This window comes from Hypomesus transpacificus, chromosome 16 (assembly GCF_021917145.1).
Source record: "Hypomesus transpacificus isolate Combined female chromosome 16, fHypTra1, whole genome shotgun sequence".
NCBI lineage: Eukaryota > Metazoa > Chordata > Actinopteri > Osmeriformes > Osmeridae > Hypomesus > Hypomesus transpacificus.
Genome location: NC_061075.1, coordinates 1,170,963 through 1,196,583, shown reverse-complemented (window position 1 = coordinate 1,196,583; position 25,621 = coordinate 1,170,963). Strand labels below are relative to the sequence as shown.

General features: G+C 50.1%; 2 protein-coding genes and 1 long non-coding RNA gene across 3 annotated transcripts; 1 reads left to right on the top strand and 2 right to left on the bottom strand.

Annotated features, from left to right (window-relative positions):
• Positions 1 to 130: 130 nt before the first annotated feature.
• On the bottom strand, positions 131 to 6,914 carry haus5 (HAUS augmin-like complex, subunit 5). The gene is made up of 20 exons (XM_047036686.1): positions 6,824 to 6,914; positions 6,495 to 6,593; positions 6,290 to 6,352; positions 6,127 to 6,159; positions 5,976 to 6,000; positions 5,680 to 5,812; positions 5,310 to 5,469; positions 5,099 to 5,192; positions 4,831 to 4,922; positions 4,210 to 4,264; positions 3,898 to 4,025; positions 3,712 to 3,793; positions 3,408 to 3,556; positions 3,038 to 3,200; positions 2,621 to 2,701; positions 2,319 to 2,464; positions 2,010 to 2,106; positions 1,309 to 1,447; positions 943 to 1,075; positions 131 to 584 (listed from the first exon to the last, which is right to left on the bottom strand). Exons 2-20 carry the CDS (start codon positions 6,590 to 6,592, stop codon positions 482 to 484), a joined length of 1,974 nt encoding a protein of 657 aa, XP_046892642.1. The 5' UTR covers position 6,593; positions 6,824 to 6,914; the 3' UTR covers positions 131 to 481.
• Positions 6,915 to 6,949: 35 nt separating this feature from the next.
• On the top strand, positions 6,950 to 17,098 carry mydgf (myeloid-derived growth factor). Its single transcript, XM_047036687.1, has 6 exons — positions 6,950 to 7,346; positions 8,050 to 8,100; positions 12,995 to 13,056; positions 13,306 to 13,393; positions 15,657 to 15,729; positions 16,081 to 17,098. Exons 1-6 carry the CDS (start codon positions 7,191 to 7,193, stop codon positions 16,158 to 16,160), a joined length of 510 nt encoding a protein of 169 aa, XP_046892643.1. The 5' UTR covers positions 6,950 to 7,190; the 3' UTR covers positions 16,161 to 17,098.
• On the bottom strand, positions 14,829 to 19,288 carry LOC124478473. The gene is made up of 2 exons (XR_006957240.1): positions 18,727 to 19,288; positions 14,829 to 15,420 (listed from the first exon to the last, which is right to left on the bottom strand). It is a non-coding gene; the product is annotated as an uncharacterized LOC124478473 (long non-coding RNA).
• Between the last annotated feature and the right edge of the window lie 6,333 nt (positions 19,289 to 25,621).

Sequence of the window (25,621 nt, the reverse complement as noted above, 5' to 3'; positions counted from 1 at the left end):
AATATCAAAACTAATAGTCTTGCACAACTGAAATCTTATGCATTAACGTCCATCCCTCCATTGTCAACCGCTTATCCTGAGTCGGGTCGCGAGGGCAGCATAATGTGTGACACATAATCAGAGGATCCGATTAGCTATTAAAAAGTGATTTATTAGTAATGATACAGTAATCCGTGAAGGCTTAACTCATTCTAAAGTCTGGGTGAGAGTATAGTAGTAATAGTAGTAGAAATACTAAAAACGACAACAGGAGTGGTGGGTTTTGGTGCATCTTCGTATGATGAAGGTAAGTAGACTGACAGTGTACAGTACAACAAAAAAAACATCCGTCGTTAAAACGAGTCGTAGTCATCTCTTAGATTTCATGCCGTCTCTCCTCTTGTAACAGAGGTGGTCGGGAGACATGCTTCCAGGCTTCAGACCTGAGGTTTTGTGCTCGTATTTGGGGCATCAGCTCAGCCAGCTAAGCTTCTCCGGTGCATCAGGATATCTTGGCTGCTAGTTTCCACCTCTGGAGCCACTGTTGGAAGATCAGCCCATCTTGACGCATCTCAGGCAGAGCTAGCTGGGCAGGCTGGTCCCACCTGCAGACACACACACACACACGTAGACAACGGTTAGTCACTCTCCCCCTAGCCCTAACACAAAGTAGCAGGAGGCTCTGATGGGTGTCGTAGACTTAGCTGTTCTAAAGGTCAATCACCTTAGAAACCGTTCATAAACATCCTCACAGGGCACAGATGCGACCGAACACTCCACCTGTCTCGATTCAATCCTGACTCCATATCGCCTCGTTCTTTTATATACCAACTATCATAGAAACATTTTATTTTTAATAGTGCTCATGAATATGTTTATCCTGGGTAGGCACATTAGCTTCCACAAGGGCTGGACACCAGAGGACTGGACAGCCTGACTCCCATCGTGTTTGGACTTACTCACCAATGGGTGACGGCCATCTTGACTTGGCTGCCGTAGTCCAGGCCCTGAGAGCAGCGCTGGTTCAGCTTCCTGATTCTGGGCAGCAGAGACTGAAGGATCTCCGTGTCTTCCTCCACCACCCTGGACAGCAGGGCTGGGGAGAGGACACACACACAGGATCACTAACTCTATACATAACACTACCATCAAGAAATATTAAATATCAAGAAAGCTTATTACAGAGTGGAAACGGTGTCTGCTGATACAGGTGTGATGTCGTTAACCAGTGTCTGGGGGCGGAGCTACAAGGCAGCAATCTAATTGGATGAACTGAGAGTTCCTACAAGAGGAAGCGTCTGTCTGGCCGGCGAGGCGGAGGGTGGTTACCTTGCTGGTCAGGGACGGGCAGCAGGGTCTGCTGGCGCTGGATGCTCTCCTGGGAGGTGGAGTGGAGTCGCAGCAGGTGACGTAGGAACCTCAGCTCTAGATGCTGGGAGAGAACCTGGGAGCACAGCTGCTCTGGGGCCTGAGGGGGGAGGGAGAGAGACAGAGAGACAGAAAGAGAGAGAGGGAAGGAAATAGAGGGACAGAGAGAGAGAGAGGGAAGGAGAGAGAGACAGAGAGAGATATATAGAGAGAGAAGGAGACAGAGAGAGAGAGAGAGAGAGAGAGGGAAGGAGAGAGAGAGAGGGAAGGAGAGAGAGAGAGAAGGAGGGATGGTTAGAGAGTATAATGGTTAGAGATGAGTTAACACTTGTTTGCTGCCTACATATCCCCAGACCTGAGAAGGATCTTGCTCAGGTGAACTGCTATCGGTGGTACAGGTGTCTGGTGGTACAGGTGTGTGGTGGTACAGGTTTATGGTGGTACAGGTGTATGGTGGTACAGGTGTACGGTGGTACAGGTGTCTGGTGGTACAGGTGTACGGTGGTACAGGTGTACGGTGGTACAGGTGTCTGGTGGTACAGGTGTACGGTGGTACAGGTGTACAGGTGTCTGGTGGTACAGGTGTACGGTGGTACAGGTGTACGGTGGTACAGGTGTGTGGTGGTACAGGTGTACAGTGGTACAGGTGTACGGTGGGGTACCTTATAGAGAGGGAAGTCCAGGCTCTGGCACAAACTATGAAAGGAGGGGGCGTGGACCCGATGGATGGACAACCATGCAGCTGGGACCCTCTGCTTGCTGAAACACAGAAGCAAGTCATGTTTGGCGAAACATTCCCAAAGGGAAGAGAGGGTCAGACGCAACAGCAGCTTTCTTTACCTGCTCACTCAAGTCTAATGACGGGCATATTTTCCATCTCTTCAGCTTTTCAAATCTTTGTTTATGTTCCTCAGCCGGATCAGGATGGCAACCGACCAAACAGGAAGTAGGAGGAAGGAAGTGGTGCTTACCCATCCACAACCCTGCGGTCCAGAGCGGCTAGCGACACCGTGCCAAACTTCCGGGCCTCCTGGGAAACGCAGTTCCGAAGGCAGTCGGCGGCTGTGATGACATCACTGAACTCTGGCCCCAGCTTCTCCTGGAAGAACTGGCCCACCTTGGGACAGAGGAGCCAATCACAGTTAGCTGATGGAAAAAGCTTTCGGATGTTGACTTGGATTTACAGAGAAATTCATGAAAGAAATTCAATGTTCATCTTGAGGTAACGCGCGCACGGACACAGATCACAGACAAGGTCGTGAACTTCCAGTACCTCCTTGTGCAGACGAGTTAATTCAGTCTTGGTGGAGGAGTTAGCCTTGATCAGCCCTCTGATCTGTTCTTGTCTGGTGTCCTGCTCAGAGAACACACAGGACAGCTGATCAGCTTCTGCTGGACTGAATGGATCTCAGCATTGTGGGGAAAACAAAAACTTGATCTGTTTTTTTATTGAGACAACACATGCTCACACGAAGGCCGTGTGGGTGTGGCTCAATCCAGGTCTCGGGGAACGTTTAACAGGTTTTTCTGCCAAACGCCGTGTTTTTTTAAGCGTTACTGGAGGTAAATTGTGGAATCAAAGTAAGGCTGGAAGAGGACGTGGGCGGGCTGTGTAAAGCTCCTTCACGGAACAAAGCACAAACATGTCAACAGCCGTGGAAAGTCTCTCCCTCCCCCCACTTCCTCTCACCACCAGCTGTCTGAAGTCCAGGATGCTCTGCCATTGGCTGTGGAGGTTCCTGAGGGCTTCCTGTCTGTCCCTGGCCTGCTGGTCCATGAGCTGGCACTGCTCTCGGACGCTGTCTCTGACTGCTGCCTGCGTCACGCCCTGCAGCTCCACGTCCAGGACAGTCCTGCACACACACACACACACACACACACAAACGTGAGAAAGGGGGGGTGGAGCAGAAGGGGCCATGGCATGTGAAGAGACAATTGTAATAGATCCAGGTGTTACATCTGTTCTACATCATGTTGTCACACATCTCCTGAGCCCATCTGTCTTTGCCCCATCACTCCTTCCATCCCGGCTCCTTAAGAGAAACAAGCTGAGGACTCACAGTGCCAGGCTCTCGCTTAGTGACTCCTGACCTCCTGTCGTCATCTCCAGCTCGGCCTCCTTCTTCTGGGCCTGGGCCTGGAGCTGCTGGACCCGGGCCCTGGTCTGGGACAGCTCCATCAGGCTCTCCTCTACCTCCTCCCATGCTGCCTGGTGGGTCACACACACACATTAATCCTTGTTGTTTGGCATTATTAGTTCTCCTGAGGGTTGCCTTGAGCGATACCTCGTTTCCAGTCCTGAATCTGTGTAACTGCTTGTGAGTGTGTGCGTGTAGGCTTGTGTGTGTGTGTGTGCTTAGCTACTTGTAGCAGAGTCTTCACTGGCGGTAGCTCCTCCTCTTCCTGTCTGGAGATGTCAAGCAGGTGGTTGTCTTCGTAGCGGAACCTGGAGCGAACACAAGCACAGCCGCTGGTGAGCCTCCAGTCTCCATGTGCGTACCCAGGGGGAGGCATGGGGAGTGTGGAGTGAGGGAGCCCACGGTACGTTACCTTAGAGCCTTCACATCTCCAGCCACATCCAGAGAGGCCAGCTTGTCCTCCAGAGCCGCGCCCTGGGCCACGGCCAGGTGCTGCAGGGCGGATAACACCTGGTCTGGGGGGAAGGTCTTCATCACGTCCTGGAGAAAGGACACATAGGCCTCAAATTACGGGCAAACTGAACTGTCAGACATTCAAATAGGTTTGAATCCACTGAGACATAAATCCCATTTCCTTTTGGGGTTGTGTGACCACTGACTCCATAGGCTTTGAAGTCTTCCCCCCCTCTCTCTCCCTCTCTCACACACACACACAAACACATACCTCCACAGTACTTAGCCAATGCTGAAACACCTTAGTCCTGTCTTCACGGGAGATACTGAGGAGAAACAGAAATCAGTCACCGAGGATACATTCAGTAAACAGTCTGAGTGCGGCATAGCAGATGTGGTCAGCATGGGACTGACAGGGTGTGGATGGGACTGACAGGGTCTTGGGGTGGATGGGACTGACAGGGTCTGGCTGGGACTGACAGGGTCTGGGTGGGACTGACAGGGTCTGGATGGGACTGACAGGGTCTTGGGGTGGATGGGACTGACAGGGTCTGGATGGGACTGACATCGTCTGGGTGTGGATGGGACTGACAGGGTCTGGATGTGGATGGGACTGAGAGGGTGTGGATGGGACTGACAGGGTCTGGATGTGGATGGGACTGAGAGGGTGTGGATGGGACTGACAGGGTCTGGATGGGACTGACAGGGTCTGGATGGGACTGACAGGGTCTGGATGGGACTGACATCGTCTGGGTGTGGATGGGACTGACAGGGTCTGGGTGTGGATGGGACTGACAGGGTCTTGGGGTGGATGGGACTGACAGGGTCTGGATGGGACTGACAGGGTCTGGATGGGACTGACAGGGTCTGGGTGTGGATGTGCTCTTCTTACTACGAGGCCGAGGCAGTCTGCGTCTTCAGCTCACTCTCCTGGAGAGACTGGAAGAAGGCTAGTCTTTCCTCGCACAGCTCTCTCATCTCACACTGGCCAAAAGGGAGAGACAACGAGGAGAGACGGGCTGTAGCTGCTGTCACTGTGTTATTTCTAGGTTTGTAACATTGTGTTGAGGTTATTACAGCTACAGATGAGACCTGTGACCTATGACCTATAACATGTGACATATAACCTGTGACATATGACCTGTGCTGGACGTGCTTACCAGGACCTGAGGCTCTGCCACAGGTGGGTTCAGGTATTCTCCACTGCTGCTGTTGGATCCTTCATTCCTGAACACCACCTCTACCTCAGCTTTCCTGCCCAGGCACACACACACACACACACACACACACACACACACACACAACCTCAACTGACCAGTATCGGGACAAGAGTGTTGTGTGTGTGTGCGTGGGTGTGTGTGTGGGGCTTACCTGGCTAGCTCCTCCAGAGTCTGACAGAAGCTGCTGATGTTGTGGGTGTGATCTGACAGGGTGTGGCGTTCCCGGGCGCAGCGCTGCCTAAAGGCCTGCAGCAGGAGCTCTCTGCGCTGGCTTTCCTCCGCCCTGCCCTCGCTGCAGCCTATCGACTGCTCTGCTCAACACACAGTACAGCACTAAAGTCATATATGAATAAGTGAATGAATTAACTTCGATATATACTTAAACAAGCTATGTTTTTACTGCACTGCTCAACGTTAATTTGAGTACTGAAATCACAAAATAACAAAGGATTTAATGACTGAATTAATAACCTAATGAATGAATAAAGGACCAAATGAACGAATGAATCTAGAGTAGTCACCCTCGGTGGCCAGCTGGGCCTCGGTGCCTTGGATCTGGCTGTCCAGGTGGGTCAGCTCAGAACTCACTTCCTGGATCTGCTGCAGCAGGTCCTGCCTCCTCACTGCCTCACTCTGGCCCTCCACCTGCTTCAACTACAACACACACAGGCACACACACACGCAGGCACACACACAGGCACACAGGCACACACACACACACATAGGCACACACACACTCAGCGACAGGGGTTTTGAGGCTGTATAGCGCAGAATGTTACATATGTAGATGAAAAGACACTTTGATGTGAACAGTTACCTCTTTATCTTGCAGAAGTTTGTACCTGAGAAAAAAAACAGTCAAGGACTCCAAACCAGTTAGATTTGTTTCTGACACACAGTTAGGCTAAATGCTCATTTAGAGCCTTGGGCCAGTATTATTATTATTTTTTAATAAATTTGAAGGATACCATTGGAGGTTCCCTCGCATAATCCTCACATTCCTAGAGAAGGGAAGGGCAGAAAAAGAAGTGAGAGTGAGAGAATCTTCAAACAACCTTCACATTGTATTTCAAATGACATTACAGTAACAATTACAACTATTCATTATTAGACCATCTTCTGATCGCTCACCTCTGATGGTGAACATGTTGTGTGATATATTTCCATATTGAGGCCCCGTGTCCAACACATAACCTGAATCAAACAGAGAATAAGAGAGATACTTAATAAGAGACTGGGCACTAGACGCTCCAACATATACAACTGACAAGTGTTATGTCGTTAAGAGACCATGTTGGACTTGGTTAGTTGTGTAGATTAGTTGTCAGCAACCCACGTTTTGAAGTACTTGTCATTGGGAAGACTTTTGGCTGGTAGATTGAATTCCTCCGTTGCCCATCTCTTGAGCTCTCGCAATGTGTTCCTGTCCCCCATTCTGTCAATACAAACAAATAACCTTTGCTCTGACGCTTTGGTTACCGTGTTGACTTGCATAAGACATCGGCTGGCTTCTGTTGTGTGCTAGCTAAGAATAGTCCACTTTTAGGTAGGGCTAGCTAGCTATCAAAGTGAGATAACAGTACATTAGATTGTATTAATAAGTGTAAGAAGCCGCCTCGCTCATCAAAAATGGGTGAGTAATAATAAGATCAACTTTGCTCTTACGTTGTTTGTTTACGTTTCCGTAAATTCAACTTCCCGCTCCTCAACGTATCCGGAGACTTTCTACCGTTTCCGGTTGCAGTAGAACAGTGAAGCAGGGTTTCCGATTTTAGCTACATGGCCTTCAAAATAAGAGCATAGCCTGAAAAGTGGTAGGACTTTTAAAATAGGATGTGCAATGTACGTCCCTCACATATTATTAATGAACGGGCGAAGGAACGGGATCAGTGGTTAGATCATTTGGGTATCTTTGCCACCGTAGAAAATACCTTTATTTCGAAAGGATTTGAAGAATCAACCCGGAAAAGGAGATTCCTGAGGCTAGCTTCAAATTCACACAACTCAATTTAACCCAAATCAGCTACTAGAAATGTCTCGCCACATAAACCTAAGCTTCGGTAACCTGGCCTGTCTCGTGTTGCTGCTTTTAGCAGCTGCTTTAAACAGCTCCTCCGCGGAAGAAACGAAGACTGTTGAATTCAACGTAAAACCGGGAGGAATGGTACACTCATTCTCTGAGAAACTTGTAAGTAGTGGTAACTAGCTAGCTTCTTGCAAGTTAGCTGCCAATGCATGCTCAACTAACATAATTTCAAGCATCTGTGCACAATGTCTTTTATGTAGCCATGACTACGAATATGAGTTTTGACTAAGTGTGACTGATGCACCAAACTTAAACCATAAGAGCTAGTGATGTTTGGAAAGAGAAAAGGATTGAATGGCTAGCTGATATCAGTCCATGTAGCATCTCTTTAACTATGATATGCAATGTAATGCAAGTATGATACTTGGTATTGCGAATTCACAAGTTAAATCTATTTTATTTTTTTGCATATTAAAAAAAGAAAAGAAAATTAATTTATTATACGGAGTTGTGGCGCATGATGATGAGGAAATGACCTCTGAGACGGTGACACGTCAGTGAGAGCCTGCCACATTGACTGTTTTCATTGGTTCTCACCTTGAATACAATTCCTGCATTGTTGCCAGTAAAATACCTGAACAAAATTCATGAGAACATACAATTGAGCTTTCTGCTGTTTTAAGAAATTGTTTATTCAACGACTAATATGCATCATATATTTAAAAATGCCACTACAAACATAGTGTTGTCTATCATGTGCCATTAAATCATAACAAGAAATACTTTCTTTTAAAGAGTTATGATTTATTTCCTGGTGGTGTTTTTGCCCGTCCAGTTAGTCATGTATTTCCTTCTTCCTCCACAGGGTAGATACGAGTGTTCTTTCACCTATGCGTCACAAGGGGGCACCAACGAGGTAGGTTTCAGATTCAGAGGCCCATGGTCAACACAACTGACGGCACACACTTTTGCGTTTGTAATAAGGGTGGGGAATCTTTTGGTACCTCACGATTAGATCCGTGGGGTCACGATTCGATTATAATAAAAAAAAATATATATATTTACATGTAGTCATTTAGCAGACATTCTTATCAAGAGCGACTTACAGTAAGTACAGGGACATTCACCCCGAGGTACAGGGACATTCGCCCCGAGGCAAGTAGGGTGAAGTGCCAAAGGACACAACGTCATTTGGCACGGCCGGGAATCGAACTGGCAACCTTCAGATTAGCAGCCCAATTCCCTAACCGCTCAGCTACCTGACTCCAAATGTCAGAAAATAGTCTTGGAGAGAGAGCACAACTTTGCTGAGCACGAGCCACATGAGTGAGTAGCTAGCGAGTACATTAGCGTCGACTCTGCCAGAGGACATCGTTAGCCTTCTTTCCTGGGGAGAAAAAGGACTAAACGAAGTGAATATGCAAGCGTTACAACCACCACCCAGTCTACAGCTGACAGGTAATGTGGCTGGATTTGAGAGGATTTAAGCAACGATGTCAGTTGTATTTATCAGCAGTTGGCGCCGACGAGAAGAATGCTAAAACGAAAGCATCAGTGTTCTTTCATGTTGTGGGTGAGGAAGCACTCAAAGTTTATAATAACTTTCAGTTCACTGAAGAAGCAGACAAGATGAAGTTGGATAAAATACTGGAAAAGTTTGAGGCGTAGGCTACTGTATTCGGAAAAAAAATGATTTTTCATGTCTTCAGAAAACGGGAGAAACGATTGATGTGACCGAACTGAGGAACCGAAGTAAGACGTTAGAATTCGGAAGGCTAACTGACTCACTGATAATGGATAGACTCATGTGCGGGATTCCGGATAATGGTGTACGGGAAAGGCTGTTGAGAGAACATTATTTGAACCTGGAAAAAGCGATTGGAATGTGTAGAGTAGCGGAGACTGAAAACGCAAGCAAAATAACTTTTCAGTGAGAGCTGCAATGTGGATGCAGTCAAGCGAGATGCACGCAGTGCGTTCAACAAGAGGAGCGGCCCCGACGCAAAAGATTAAACTAAACAGGCGCATAGAGACGAATAGGGAAATAAATGTGGACGATGTGACACACAAAATCCTCCTACAAGATGTCCAGCATTTGGTAAAATATGTCACAACTGCAATAAAAAGAACCATTATGCACGAAATTGTACCAATCAAGCAGAGCGGAGCAAAGTCCATACAGTGGATGAGAGTGACTCTGAGGAAGTTTATGTGGATGTACTCACAGGGCAGAATGGAAATAAAAAGAACTGGATGCTGACATTACAAGTGAACAATACACACGTCGCAATGAAATTGGACACTGGAGTTCAAGCAAATGTAATATCAGAGACTGTTCAACAAAATTAGACCCAGACCTAAATTACATGCAACAATAGTAAGTGGATACTCAGGAGCAGCAATACCTGTAAAAGGAAAATGCATAGTTAAAGTGACACAAGTACAGAGAACATACACTGGCATTCATTGTGGTACCAAAAGATGTACAGACCATGTTAGGATTATCTGCTTGTGAGAGTCTGAACCTTGTTAAGAGAGTGCAGGTGGTAGACAATGACCAAGAAATGTATTATGATGAACTCATGAGAGAGTACAGTGACCTGTTCAAGGGTCTAGGACTCCTGCCTGATGAGCACACAGAGTGGACAAAAACGTGCCGCCAGTAATCAATCCATGTCGGAAAGTGCCATTTGCTCTTCAAAAGCCACTGAAATAGGAGTTAGACAGAATGGAAGGACTTAATGTGATTTGAAAAAATTGACGAGCCGACTGACTGGGTGAGTTCACTTGTCATTGTGAATAAAAAGAACGGAAAACCAAGAGTTTGCATGGACCCAAGGAATTTGAACAGGGCAATTAAGAGAACATTTTAAACTTCCCACCAGAGAGGAAATTCTGTCACAGTTTGCAAACGCCAAATACATCAGCAAGTTAGATGCATCTTCTGGATTTTGGCAGATGAAGCTGGACACTGCAAGTTCAAAGCTGTGCACGTTCAACAGCCCGTTTGGCAGATATCGATTCCTTAGATTACCTTTTGGTATAGCGTCAGCACCCGAGGTGTATCATAAGACCATTCACATGATCTATGCGCATCTGGACAGAGTGAACACATCGATGGACGATATCATTGTATGGGGAAGTACCAAGGCTGAAGATGATGAGAGACTGAGAAATGTGCTGGAGGCAACAGGGAAAGCAAATCTTAGGTTGAACAAAGAGAAATGCCAGCTTGGGGTGGACGTTTGTTGGGGACATTCTGAGTAGCAAAGGAATTAGACCAGATCCCAGAAAAGTGTCAGCCATTGAGAACATGCCAAGGCCGTAATGTAAGAAGGATGTAAAGAGGTTTAATGGAATGGTTAACTACATGGCGAAGTTCGTACCCCACCTTTCAGAACGCATGGCACCCCTTAGACAACTCACAGAAAAGAGAACAGAATGGGAATGGGACCACGAACATGAAAAGTCATGGAGAGACTTTAAGACACAGCTCACATTGGAACCGTTGCTGAGGTTCTATGACCCAGCGAAGCGCATCAAAATCTCGTCTGATGCATCACAGAGCGGACTTGGAGCTGTCTTGTTGTTGTTGTTGTGATCACGTTCAATGACAGATGCAGAGACGCGCTATGCACAAATAGAAAAAGAGCTGCTGAGCATAACATAAGCCTGTGAACATTTTCATCAATTAGTGTCAGGACAGGACATATCTGTTGAAACAGACCATAAGCCACTGATTGCATTGTTTCAAAAGCCGCTAAGAATCCAACGGATGATGATCCGGCTGCAACGCTACTCGTTGACAGTGATGTGTACGCCAGGGAAGCTTATGTACTCTGCAGAGACATTGTCAAGAGCCGTAAATCCGAAAGAGCCAGCGAATGGCGCTATGTCAGATGATGTGGACACGTGGACATGATAACAAGGGCAATGCCTGTGGCAGACGTGAGAATGAAACAAATAAGATCAGAGTCTAGCAAGGATGAAACTCTGAAAGAATTGTGTCAAGTGGCCTAGCACTAAGCAAGGTTGTTCACCTGATATAACAGAGTACTGGAACTGCAGAGCAGAGTTGTCGGTAGTGGAAGACATCATCTACAAGGGTAGCAAGATTGTAATCCCAAAAATTTTGCGAAAAGAAATGCTCAAGAAGATACACGCAGGGCATCTTGGGATTGAAAAGTGTAGGAAAAGGGGCACGCGAAGTAATGTACTGGCCGAGTATCAGTCAAGATGTGGCAAATGAGGTGTCGACCTGCTCAACATGCCTGAAATATCAAGCAAGGAATCCTGCCAAGCCGCTAATGCCGCATCCGGTGCCCGACAGGCAATACATGAAGGTGGGCGCAGATCTTGTTGTTTGTGCTGGGAAAGACTATGTTGTAGTGACTGATTACTATTCGCTGTCTAATGGGTTAGTGGAGAAATCTGTTCAGACGGTGAAGAGACTGCTGTCCAAAGCTAAGGATGATGGGACAGACTTTTACCAGAGTTTGCTGGTATACCGCACAACACCACTTACATTACATTTTACATTTAGTCATTTAGCAGACGCTCTTATCCAGAGCGACTTACATTAAGTACAGGGACATTCCCCCCGAAGCAAGTAGGATGAAGTGCCTTGCCCAAGGACACAGCGTCATTTTGCACGGCGGGGAATCGATCCGGCAACCTTCTGATTACTAGCCCGACTCCCTCACCGCTCAGCCATCTGACTCCCACTCAGCCAGCCCACCACTTGAGTGTGGTATGTCACCAGCACACCTCCTCATGGACGTAGGCTGAGATTAAACCTGCCCATTCAAGAAGGTCTGCTGAAATAGGAGGGGGAGAAGGTAAACAGGTTCAAGGAACAACAAAAGGCGAAGCAGAGGTTCTATTACGACAGAGGAACACAGAAACCTACCTGAGCTGCACACTGATGACCATGTCAGGGTGAAAGACAAAAGTACATGGACACAGAAAGCCACCATCCTCAATGAAATTCAACCAAGATCATACAACATACGGACAGAAAATGGCGCTGTGCCAAGAAGGAATTGCCGAGATATCATGGCATCAGCTAAAGCAGATCAGAGGACTGATGATGCTGCTGATAAACCTCAACACGCAGAGAAGCCACCAGCTGAAGCACCAGTTCCTGTACAGGAACCACCAAGACCCTGTACGGATGTGAGGCCATCTGAGAGACTGAACAGCAATACATAACCCAGTAGTCTAACTTTTTAACATGGCTGTGTTGGGAAAATGGAGGATGTAGCCTATGGATTTAGTTTTTTTTACAATTGTAGACTACTGTTAAGAACTATATAGCTATGATAGTTATACTTGGATAATTTAGATTAAGATAGGCCTAAGCCTGATGCCTAAACATTTGAACTCACAAACTAGGCTATGTAACGTGGCGTGTAGGCTGTCAAATCATTGTTCATCATCGTTTAATGCATTAGGCTTAATGTTGTAGGCTATTTAAGTTGATTTTTTTATCAATGTTGAACATGAAAATGAGAATATCCGTGGTAAATCATCGTTTTCCCGTTGGGTCAGTGTTACAGGAAGGTCTGGTTAAGCACAAAGTCACGCTAAGCCTGACAGTTAGCCTGAACCTGACCAGACTAGTTTCGCAGCCTAAGTTGCCATATTAACCGAGTTCGACCTACGTTGAGCTAGCTTTATGGAACCGAATGAACTAGAAATGTGTCTGACTAACTGATAAGTCTGGCTTATTCAGTAAACTCGCTTTATGGAACAGGCCTCTGGTGTCCAGACTGCTCACGTGTTGTTTTCATCTGTGTGTCTTTGAGCAGCAGTGGCTCATGAGCCTGGGCCTGAACGAAGATCACACGCTGTTCTCCTGCTCTCTGTGGAGGTAAGGACCAACGCTGGTGAGGTCAACTTACCCCTCCAGTGTGTGTCTGTGTCATCCTCAATGACTAATTCAACAGCTTACTGTCAGTGACCCTAGACGCTGTGTGCCTTAGGTAATCTCCTCTCCTGTTTCAGCGCGTTAGGGAACAAACAAAAGAAATGAATCAATCCATGAATCAATCCATGAATCACCGATTCGACACAGAACTGATTGAATCTTTTCTGCTCTCATTCTCTCTCCTTGTGCCAGGCCTCAGGGAAAGTCATATCTTTTTTTCACCCAGTTCAAGGCTGAGCTGAAAGGAGGAGTCAAACAGATCAAATACGCCCAGGCATATGTAAGTATACTTCGTAGATTTTTCAGAGATCACAACCTGGTCTAGGTCAGTGGTGCTCCAAGAGTCCTATAAAGCACTTGGTTGTAGGGATCACCATACCTAATCATCACCATACCTTTCCCATCCCTGTGTTGGCAACATAGATGGGCTGTGCCCCCCCTACTCTCATATCTCTGTGCCTCCCCTACTCTCATATCTCTGTGCCCCCCCTACCCCCATATCTCTGTGCCTCCCCTACCCCCATATCTCTGTGCCTCCCCTACCCCCATATCTCTGTGCCTCCCCTACCCCCATATCTCTGTGCCTCCCCTACCCCCATATCTGTGCCTCCCCTACCCCCATATCTCTGTGCCTCCCCTACCCCCATATCTCTGTGCCTCCCCTACCCCCACATCTGTGCCTCCCCTACCCCTATATCTCTGTGCCTCCCCTACCCCCATATCTCTGTGCCTCCCCTACCCCCATATCTGTGCCTCCCCTACCCCCATATCTCTGTGCCTCCCCTACCCCCATATCTCTGTGCCTCCCCTACCCCCATATCTCTGTGCCTCCCCTACCCCCACATCTGTGCCTCCCCTACCCCTATATCTCTGTGCCTCCCCTACCCCCATATCTCTGTGCCTCCCCTACCCCCATATCTCTGTGCCTCCCCTACCCCCATATCTCTGTGCCTCCCCTACCCCCATATCTCTGTGCCTCCCCTACCCCCACATCTGTGCCTCCCCTACCCCCATATCTGTGCCTCCCCTACCCCCATATCTCTGTGCCTCCCCTACCCCCATATCTCTGTGCCTCCCCTACCCCCACATCTCTGTGCCTCCCCTACCCCCACATCTGTGCCTCCCCTACCCCTATATCTCTGTGCCTCCCCTACCCCCATATCTCTGTGCCTCCCCTACCCCCACATCTGTGCCTCCCCTACCCCCATATCTGTGCCTCCCCTACCCCCATATCTCTGTGCCTCCCCTACCCCCATATCTCTGTGCCTCCCCTACCCCCATATCTCTGTGCCTCCCCTACCCCCATATCTCTGTGCCTCCCCTACCCCCACATCTGTGCCTCCCCTACCCCTATATCTCTGTGCCTCCCCTACCCCCATATCTCTGTGCCTCCCCTACCCCCATATCTGTGCCTCCCCTACCCCCATATCTCTGTGCCCCCCCTACCCCGGTGTCTGTGTTCCTTAATGTAGGAGCACTGTTCTAAGACCAGGGCCATTCAGGCTACATGATTGTCTTCATTAATGATTAAAACTGATCACGGACTAGTCCCCATCCTATTCTGGCTCTCCTTCTGCACCTGCATCTCTGATAAGACCCCGCTGGCCGTCTCCATGGAAACCTACGTTTCCTGGGGCTCGGGCATTTTTAGATTCGTGGTTAAGATTCACCAGGAGCACACTTGGATCCTACTTCTTGATAACACTGGGGAACAGATGGCCGAGGTGTGTGCGTGTGTGTGTCAGGCATTCTGTATTTTGCAGTCCAGTCAAGGTCATTCAACATAACTTTATTCTGTTGTTAGGGGACATTGATAAGTTGTGCTTGACAAACCAGTTCCACGATTAAAAATGCTCAACTGGCTACATTGAATCAACGGCATGGCCATAAAACAAAACAACAACAAACAAAAAACAGACAGACAGAAGCAAACGCTCCCTGAGACTGAGATCTGGTCTTCAGATCCACCCTTAACTCCTGAAAATGAGCTCAGCATTCGGACAGCTTGTCTTGGAGGACGCCCAGACCCAGGTGTGCGCTGCTCATCCAGATGAAACCAGATACTCCTCATCCTCCTCATAGCCTTTGCTCCATCCTCGTTTGATTGAGCTTGCCTGGTGGCACTGATCCAAGAGCAGAGTCCCAGATCCCCTGAATGCTGTGCTGCAGGATCGTGCTGCTACTACAGCTGATCCAGCAGGCCCAGCCTGTGCCTTCTCCCTCTGGGGGGGGGGGGGGGGGGCAGCTGGGGCCCCCGTCTGAACGTCTTGGACCCCTCCCCCACCACCGATCCTCTCTTGCTGCCTGCTGTAAACAGACACACAGGAAACAAAGCACCCTTGGTGTAAACGCTGGGATAAAAATAACCGCATCATCTCAGACTCCTTGACCTCTGTGACACTCCTTTGTGAGGCTGGAACTGTTATTCATTTATTTATTTTTTTCCTTCACTCACTATATTATTTTTTTTTCCTTCTGCTAGTAACAATATCCTCCTCTTCATCTCCTTTCCTCTGTGCCCTTGTCTCCCCTTGTCTCCCCAGTCCCAGACCTCCGCGGGAGGACAGAGTGACGTGGCTTTGAAGGACGAGGAGTTCTCAGTGAAGGGACTCACAGGTGAGCCATCTGCACTGCTGCAAAACCTCTCTCTCTCTCCTCCGTCTCACTTCCCCCTCTCCCCTCTCCTCTCTCCCCTTCCTTCACAGCCTCCTCTGCTCTCTGGCATAGTCTAGTCTGCTCTCTGGGGATCAAGGTGGTGTTACTGTAGTGTAGAGAGAAAGGGAACTGATTTTTAGTTGGCTCTATTCTGACTTTGTGTCGAGCTGCATCAAGCCCTCTTTTACATCAGAGGAAAGTTCTGGAACCGGAAGGTGCTTTAAGGTCTTTGGATTCAGTATTGATCAGGAAACTCAAATGGATTTAAAGTGATGATGATGAGTCTCTCTCTCTTTCTCTCTCTCCCTACAGTGACCCACAATGAGGGGAAGTTCCACGCAGAACTCTCAAAGCTCACCGTCATTGGCTGGACAAGAACTTTCGAACTGTGATTTACCTGAAGTCTGATTGACTGGTCACCCTGACCAATCGAAACATCCAAGCCAGCTCGGAGGGAGGGTCTAACAAGCCTCTGAGGACAGGCTTGTGACAGACACAGGGGTGACTGATGGGATTTACTGTTGATTAAATCTGATCTTTAGGTTGCACTTTATTTTACGGTAAATAAATTATATGCTGAAACAGATGGATGAATATACTCCAGCTGGTTGAGAGGCTGAACAAGGTCGATCAACCAATAATGACGTGTTTTTGTATTTGAAAAGAGTTGCTCGGTATTAATTAGAAACCACAAAGGACATCCTGATTTATCTAAACTTGTTTGAAATTCCAGTGGAAACTACCGTAAAACAAAGTGCTGCCATATCTTCTGTTTTCATGTCTTTGCACATGGGCTTGGTTATGCTCCATGTTTAGGAATGTTTACATGTCCACATGATCATAGCAGGATGTAAAGGCATAGATCAGGGTGGTTAATCCATCCTATGCTAAAATAGCGATTTGTTGCTAATCTCTGTTCTCTTAATCATACCCACATAAACCCATTTTTCTAATCTGTGCTTTACTTGTTTTTAGAGGGAATCAAATGATTCAAACGTAGTATGATTAAAGAGTAGATTTAGTAGAACCAGAAGAGGTTAATCCAATCGGACGGATGTATGTCTTCTAAATCTATTTATTGGACCAGTCACAGTTCAGAAAGGTTCCCTCATATAAAGGCACTGTCAGCATCAGTGCTCTCGTCCAAGACCAGGGTCCTCTGGGGTCACGGTAGGAAATACCACCACTCACTGTCATGGAAACAAGACACCAACACAGGAAGTGATGTAAGCTGTACATTCGCTTTTTGGGGTTTGGATTTTCCTATATCCGTTGGGCCTGATTCATAATCCTCGTCTGGTATTTCAATAAATTAATGTTGACAGTCAAATGGAAAGGTGTGTCGTTTTGAGTCAATAAATTACTGCAGACTCTCGTTCAAACCTTATGAGCATTCATGATCTGATCATCGTTTTAGCAGCGTCGTAATATTTGCCGTGAACAGTGTTCAAACCCGCAGTGCCGATTGATTGGCCGAGGGTTCCGTGATGTGAGCTCAGCCCAACGGTGTTCACCACGTCTACGCCAAAACCACGCCAAGACTCCCAGCTGGTGTCTCCAGGCTAGTTTACCGCCTGCAGACACGCAACTTTAGGAAACTCCTCTGCCAGCCCTCTCAGAAAATTACATTGGCATGTATTTCAGTGATCCCTGATTAAAACCATGTTTTCGGTCCAAGCCCTGTTCTGCTGTTACATCGAATGGCCACAAGAGGGCGTAGGAATGCACACAGTGTAAAACGTTGTACGTGCAACCAAAGCCTGCTACTTTCTCATAAGGCTGGACAGGATGTGACCCATCAGGAAGTGACTCATCATTCAGTGATGGTCAAATCTTTTCATTTCTGGACTGTTGCCATGCCCCTGTCTGACTCACATGTCTTTCTAAGACTTTGTCCCTGTCTTACTCAGTCCTTGAGTCTGACTGTCCCTGTCTCACTCTGTCCTTGAGTCTGACTCTGTCCCTGTCTTCCTCTGTCCTTGAGTCTGACTCTGTCCCTGTCTCACATGTCCTTGAGTGTGTCCCTGTCTCACATGTCCTTGAGTCTGACTCTGTCCCTGTCTTACTCTGTCCTTGAGTCTGACTCTGTCCCTGTCTTACTCTGTCCTTGAGTCTGACTTTGTCCCTGTCTCACATGTCCTTGAGTCTGACTCTGTCCCTGTCTCACATGTCCTTGAGTCTGACTCTGTCCCTGTCTCACATGTCCCGGTGCTCACGATGGACAGATGGAGCGTGTGGACGGAGGGGAGAGAGAGGAAGATGCATGTCTGTCAGGGTGGCAGCGGTGGGACCAGTACAGGGTCACTGATATGACAGCACCATGCCCCACCCCCAACCCCCCACCCACCTCTAATCTCTAACAGGCATCCAAGCCCTGGTGACCTAGCCAGACAACCAACTGTGGTCCAGTCCTGAATCATTAATAACCCTTAATACTGAAGCTCCTAGGTTCCTGTGGAGATCAGATGAAGAGGGCTTGTGTACAATATGGCCGCTCCAGTCTGACCATGACAGGGCATTTATCTTTATTTATTTTTTAGGGCGTTTTCCTACTGTGCGTTGTTAGAGGTCGTTGGTCTTCAGATTTCAAATATTTCGAAATGTTTACGAGTCTGAGCAGACATCTCCGCGGGTCAAGGACTCGGAGAGGGCAAGAACGTGTGTGGATTTGTGAGAGAGACGCAGGGAAAGCTTTAGGATGTCAGAATAAGGGCTGGATGCAGTGAGGGTTTAAGTGATTTAGCAGCCAGGTGGACTACATCCGCCTCTTTGAGATGAGTCACCAGCCCGAACGACCACGATCGAATCCTTTGTCTGGTGTGTGTTTTTCCAAACGACCGTCTCTCCATCTCTGCCTACTTCCTGTCTAACACAACATGACAAACTACTGAGGGGGGAGGGGGCGGGGGTGTGTGTGTGTGTGGGGGGGGGGGGGGGGGGGGGGGGAGATGGACTCACCTCAGACACCTTCCGTCACCTTGGAAACTTGGCCAGTGTCTCTACTTGGCGAGTCTTAAATCACTCTCACACCCTCTACTCCGAGGCTCGTCCAGCCTTGCCCGGCTCCGTTGCCCCCCCACTGCCTCTTCTCCCTCACACCGTGGTCGAGAGCAGCCGTCTCTTCACAGGGTATGGTGGAGCCTCTCTCCGGGGCTCCTTCCCTTTCCTAACCCGCTCTTGGTGACCGTCGTGTGGGTACGGAGGAGGCTTGCGCCCCCTGGGGCCCGGAGCCCTGCCGGGGCCTGGGCGGAGGAGTGAAGCCACGTCCTGGGTGAGGCTAGCTGGGCTGGAGCCGGCTGTCCCCAGGTGCCTGTCTCGGCCGGGCTGAGCGTCAAGGTCCTTGAGGCGGCCACCTGGGGGAGGGGGAGGAGGAGGAGGGAGGGGACTTGGAGGGATGGTCCTGGCAGATGGGTGGTCGCCGTGTGGGGTTTGCGTTGACCTTAGGTGATTCTCCACACAAACAGATGGGCAGAGGGTGGGGGACTGGGGCATGGGAGAGAAGGAAGGGGAGGCGAGGGGCTGGAGCGAGAGAGGGGAGAGAGGAGGGAGGAGGAAGAGAGGGGAGACAGGAGAGAGGGGAGGCTGAGGGGGGAGAGGGGAGAGAGGAGGGAGGAGGGAGACAGGAGAGACAGGAGAGAGGGGAGGCTGAGGGGGGAGAGGTGAGCCTCCGCGGGGGGTAGGGTTGAGGCTGGGGCTCGGGCTCGGGCGGGACTGGTAGATCTGGACTCGGAGGGGTGAGGGGCCAGGAGTTGGGGGCCGAACAGGGCTGCTCCGTGGGGAACAGGAGGCCCGGCAGAGGGTGTGGTTCATCCTGGTCAGGCTACAGAGCTCAGAAGCCCTGCTCTCATCCTGGGGGGCAGGGGGGCTGAGAGGCTGGGGGGCAGGGGGGCAAAGAGAAGGCTGAGTTACCCCCTCTCTCCTGGGAGAGGACCCGGGGTTTTGGAGGACCCAGGGAGAAACAGCCAGGCTGGAGACTGGGGGAAACCTAGCTCCCCCGGGACTGGAGGGAGGCTCCATGTCCCCCTGGGTGGGCTCCAGGCCTGGGTGTCTGTGGTGGCCGGGACCCATGGCCACCCCACTGGAGCTGGAGCTGGACGGACTGGGCAGGCTGCTGGAGAGGGGCTCCTCCTCGCTCAGGTCGATGGACAAGGTCAGATACTCAATCTGCTGGACCACCTGTGAAGGGGATTAGAATACGCACACGCACGGTTAAATGCACACACACACACACAGACACAGACACACACGGACACACACACACACAGACACACACAGACACGCACACACACAGACACGCACACACACACAGACACACACAGACACACACACACACAGACACACACAGACACGCATGATTAAACACACACACACACAGACACGCACACACACAGACACGCACACACACAGACACACACAGACACGCACACACACAGACACACACACGCACACACACGCACACACACAGACACACACAGACACGCATGATTAAACACGGACACACACAGACACGCATGATTAAACACGCACACACACAGACACAATGTAATGAGGGCTGGACAATCAGAGAAGAAATCTGCTCAGTCTCTGAGCCAGCAGTCTTTGGTTAAACAATGCTTCCGGCAGGGTTATTGTCGTGTCAATCTCGCCCCACCAGCCCGTGTTCATCAAAGCTGTCCTCTTCTGTTGATGGGTACGAGGTGGAGAGACGACAGGGCTCGAGACAAGGAAGGCACTCCCCTAGATACACTGAGCGGGAACACGAGAGCTGCGTTTCAAACCCAAGCTCATCCGTCAGAGTATAAGAGTCCGACTCCTCCTGATGCGTTTGTCAACGCTGCGTTTCAATCCGGGGTTCCTAAAAACGAGAATATAATACCTGCCGGGGCTGAAATATTGGTTTTAATAAACACACAGGGGAGCTTGCTGCATGTCGAGTTTGTCTGTTTATGTGCGTCACTGCTTTCCCTCTTTAGTTTGGTTTGTGTGAAGATCAGAGGAATATATATGCAACTGAAGTTGAAGTTAGTGCTAATTGAACGACTTTCTGACGCAAATCACGCAATCACTTGCGTTGCATGAGACCCGTCTGGCTTCAGTATTCGACAAGGTCTTTCAGACCTGAGCCAGCCTAAACCTCTGAAATAGTATAGTAGATGAAAGAGGGAAACAAATCCTCATCCTTCTGTCATCCCTGATCCGCTGCGTGCTTCCATGTTTCATCTTCAAATCAGCGTCCCTTCACGTTATCTTACCTCAGTATCCTCTGGTATGTCAGGCCTGTATTTCATATGTGGACCTCAGATGAAATGGGCCCCAGAACAAACGCTGGACCCCCTTAGGCACGTGTACTAGCCTAACAGTCACGCTCGCTCACTAAAAGATTAGTTGGCCATGACGCGCGCTGTTTTTGGCGGGATTTCCACACAGTTCCTTTTAGGATGTTCCCTAGATGACACGAACGTGGGGATGAAGTACCCAGCCCTAACCCCCCCCCAAAAAAACCCTCCTCTGTCCCTGGTTGTAGATGATGGTCCACAGCTGAGCTCTCTCCTGGGGGAGCACAGCAACACACGCCCCTCTCGATTTACCCCCCCCACCTTCCACAGGATGAGAATACAAGGCGGAGATGCGTTTGCCGTAAATGGATTAAAAGCGTTAGATCCAGCTGCCCCCCGTAGCGCATCTGTTAGGGAGAGAGAGGGAGAGGGAGAGCAGGGGCTAGCCTAGGCTACTGAACATGTTAGCCAGTGCATTAGGTAAATGGAGCAGGGAAATCACCTCGTTGTCCTCCTCCCTCGAAGTACTAAGCAAATGGTCACCCAGGTGTCTACTCTGTGTACACATGGACGCTCTGAGATGTTCCAACACTGATTCATATTCAGTGTGTAGGTGCAATATAGTGGCAATTTGCATGATAATGCCAGCCACAGTCACAACCACAGCACGTTAGTGATCGTATATCATGGCTCGTACAGCAGAAGACAGAACAGAGCAGTAAAATCGAGTGAAAGAGAGTTGAGAGTTGTTTGAGAAACGGAAAGATAAAAGAACGAGAGAGAACAGAGAGTTGGGACCAAAAGAGGAAGTGCGAGAGAGATGGGAGAGATGTTTTTACAGGTTTCAGTCAAACGTTAAACCTCCTTACCTCCTTCATCTCCTGGTGAACATCCTTCAGGCCTCCCAGCACATTCTCCAGGCTGTCCATGACCCGTCTGATCTGGTCCCGTAGCTCCCTCCTGCTGCATCTTGTAACCCCGGGGCCGGCCTCCATCCTGGGTCGCTGGTCCTGCCGGCTGGGCCCGGGCTGGAGGAGCTGTGAGCGGGGGCTCCAGGAGGAGTGGCTGTTGTGGCTCCTTGGCGTGAGGGGTCCCTTGTCTCTGTGAGGGACCTCTGTGGAGAAGATGAGCCTCTGGAGAGAGATGGGGCCGTTGAAGTCGTCCGCGGACGGCCCCTGCAGCTCTCTCTGCCTCCACGGGTCCCCCAGGGCTGGGAGACCTCTCCCCTGGTCCAGGGCTGGAAGACCTCTCCCCTGCTCTAGGGCCAAGCCGGAGGTGGAGGAACTGAGAGCAGGCCTGATGCAGTTCTCCCCTCCCCCTTGTGAGTATGACCTCACCCAGAGTGATGAACGCAGCTCTTTCTGGCTGGGTGTTGTGCCACACACCCACACCTTCTCACCCTCAGCACGCACAGGAGCTCCACAGTTGGTCTGACCTTTGAACCAGGTTGTCGGGGCGACGGGCGCCAGGACCAGCTTCCTGTCTGAGGGGTGGGGTTCTGTTCGGGGAGGGTTGAGGTGGTTAACAAAGGAGACGTCTGTACAATAGTCCATGACAGAGGTGCTGCTGTTGTGGCCCTGCCTCGGCTCCGGCCCTGTTTGTGGTGCAAGCCCCAGATTGTGCCTCTGCCCCTGTCCTGGATGCAGCCCTTGCCCTAGCCTAGGCACCCTGACTGGTACGGCTCCCTGTCCTGGTTCTGGTCCTGGGGGCTGGCTACACCTGGCAGGGCTGGCCTCTGTCTTTCCCCTTCTGCTGTCAGGCCTCACATGAAGGTCTTGCAGGACCTCTGGCAGTTTCCTGTCGGGACTAAGACCCAGACCTCGACCCAGTCCCAGTCCGTAACTAACCTTCTTCTTGATTTCTGTCCTGCCAGGCAGGTCCACCTTATCCCTGGATAGAAACCTAAAGCCCAACCCCCTGGTCCTGGACAGGGTCCGATCCAGGTAGGTGAGGCCGGTCTTGGCCTGTTGGCAGGTTCCGTTCATGCCCACGTTTTCCTGGTCCAGGTGGGGGGTCTTCAGGCCGTTGTGAAGCCAGGGGCGGAGGTGGAGGCGGGGGCTGCCTGGCTGGGCCACCCCCCTCTGGTCACCTGGAGCTCGTCTGTCGGCTGTGAACATGATGGAGGAATCCCAGAAGCCTCGGAGGAGGAGGAAAAGGAGGAGGAAGACGAGTCTTGCCGTCCTCCAGCTTGGCGCCTTCACCACTCGAACGGATTGTTTTTCTCATTGACTTTTCCTTCTCTCTCGCTCTCCCCCGCTCTCTCTCCTGTTCTCTCTCCCTCTCTCCAAAAGTTTCTCCCGCTCATCTTACACCGCACCCTCTCCCCTCCTCTTCCTGTTCCAGCCCTGTTTGTGATGGTGTGCGTTTCCCTCTCTCTCACCAGTCCTCCCTCCTCCCTCCTGCTCCGCTCTGATCTCTCGTTCCGTCGCAGCTCCGTGTTCCGCTCGCCCGACTAGCCTCTGTGCTGTCGAGGGGCCTTTGCCGTCCGCCTCTGTCCCTCTCTCGCTCCCTGCGTCTCTGACTCTGGATCTGAGGCACGCTTCGTCTCCCTCTCTCTCTCTCTCTCTCTCTCCCTCCCTCTCCCTCTCTCTCTCTCTCTCTCTCTCTCTCCCTCACCACCCCTCCCGCACTGCGCTGCCTCCCCTTCTCGCTCTTTCTTCCTCCCACTCTTTCTCAGAGCTATACCTCCCTCTCGGTCTGTTTCCCACTCTCTCTGTCCTCCCTCCTCCTCCTCTCCTCCAGCCCCCCCCCGCTCCCCCACCCCCCCTCTTCTCTTTAGCCGGCTCCAGGGGCGACCAGCAGAACTTCAATCAGGATGCCAGTGTTTTAATCCCTGCTAGACAGCTCGCTCCACGTGAGTCTGGAGCGCCGGCTACCATCTGATTACTCCTGCGCGGGCTGAGCTCTCCACTATTAAACACAGCTTGGGATTCCAGAAGGCTTGAGAGGTAGGAGGGGCAGAGGGAGGTGGGGTGGGGAGGGGGGGGGGGGGTCACAATGCCTCCTGCAGTCCACGGCAGAACTAAGGAACACAGGTTTTACAGTGTGGGAAAAGAATGGCCAGGTAAAAGTCTTTCCTCCCCCTCCCCTCCTCCCCTCCTCCCCCCTCCACCACCCACTTTCTCCCCAGCACACCAGCTTGTCACAGTCTGCTAACTTCAGTGTGCCTCAGTCACATTACTCCTTGTTGTTTCGTGTTATTTTCTGCTTCTCTGACTTCTATTTGTTCCAATTATGCGGTGGCAGCTGCTATTTTCGGCCTCATTCAAATCAACCTTCTCTCCACCTCCCTTTTTTTGGGCTTTGCAACACTGTGGATTAGTTTCAGTGACAAGCCAAGAGATGCCTCTAAGGTGTGTTCCCTCTCTTCTGGCTGGTAGTGCCTCTCAAGCTGCCTCTCACATTGCCTCTCACCCTGCCTCTAACGCTGCCTGTCAGTCTGCCTCTAATGCTGCCTCTCACCCTGCCTCTAATGCTGCCTCTCACCCTGCCTCTAATACTGCCTGTCAGTTTGCCTCTCACCCTGCCTCTAATTCTGCCTCTCACCCTGCCTCTAACGCTGCCTGTCAGTCTGCCCCTCACACTGCCTCTAAGGCTGCCTTTCAGCGTGCCTCTGATGCCGCCATAACGTTACCTCTCATGCTGCCTCTGTCACATGTAACAGCAGTGTGTCTGCCAGCTCCCTCCCAACTCCCGCCCTCCCTCCTCCCGGCCCGCCCCCCTCCCGCCCTGCACTCATCCCTTAGTCAGCACAATGTCTCCTCCCTTTGATACGGCTCCAAAACAGGCTGAATAGAATCGACAGACTACAAGACAGTTGACGCATTAACGGGACAATGACAGGAGATATTTTTACCATCCGTTCCTCCGGGGTAAAACTTGACGCTTAAAAAAGATGAACGTTCAGTAATGGGAACAGAAGGGGGACAGATTGGGATGACTTCCTGGAAGACCAGGGAAGACCGTCCTCCTCCAGTCTGAAGAGGATGTGCTTTCACGTGGGGTGTGGAGGACAGATCATGACCCCTAGTGTGGACCACAGGCACGTTCCTGGAGCAACAGAGCATCATGCCAACTGTGGTTCAGCCTGGCGTATTCACACACACACACACACACACACACCAGCTGTGTTCCAGTGCTTAGTGCATCTTTTTTCTATTGAGCACTTCCCCGATCTCTTCATCCCTCTCTGGAACTCCAGAACAGGCATCATGTGAACTAACAAACACACCTCTAACTGTAGTTTATCCCAGATGGTTCCTCTCTTCTCCTTCCCCTCCTACACGCACACACACACACCTGGTTTCCATGGAATTCAAAGTTTTATTGTCCACACTGGTCTTTTGAGTCATATGCCTCTGATTAAAACTCTTAGCTCAGGACTAATCAGCCACCCGCAGGTGGAGTTACATAAATAATGGCAGCGGTTGAAACACACAAAGCTGCCTTGATTCAAACTTTCGCTGATTAATAAGTACCTGGCCTGTTAGCAGCCGGGTAGAGATCCGAAGTTGACTGTAACACCCTTGAGTATACAGTGTACTGTATGTGTGTGTGTGTAGTACAATTGTGTGGTG

Excerpts from the sequence above, each read along its gene's own strand:
- haus5 (XM_047036686.1), bottom strand. The coding sequence starts at position 6,592 with ATGGGGGACAGGAACACATTGCGAGAGCTCAAGAGATGGGCAACGGAG. Across the intron at positions 5,813-5,975 it reads AACTTCTGCAAGATAAAGAG|TTGAAGCAGGTGGAGGGCCA; the intron begins GTAACTGTTCAC and ends TGTGTGTTGTAG. Across the intron at positions 2,107-2,318 it reads GACCGCAGGGTTGTGGATGG|CAAGCAGAGGGTCCCAGCTG; the intron begins GTAAGCACCACT and ends TCTGTGTTTCAG.
- mydgf (XM_047036687.1), top strand. The coding sequence starts at position 7,191 with ATGTCTCGCCACATAAACCTAAGCTTCGGTAACCTGGCCTGTCTCGTG. Across the intron at positions 8,101-12,994 it reads CACAAGGGGGCACCAACGAG|CAGTGGCTCATGAGCCTGGG; the intron begins GTAGGTTTCAGA and ends GTCTTTGAGCAG. Across the intron at positions 13,394-15,656 it reads TCAAATACGCCCAGGCATAT|TCCCAGACCTCCGCGGGAGG; the intron begins GTAAGTATACTT and ends TTGTCTCCCCAG.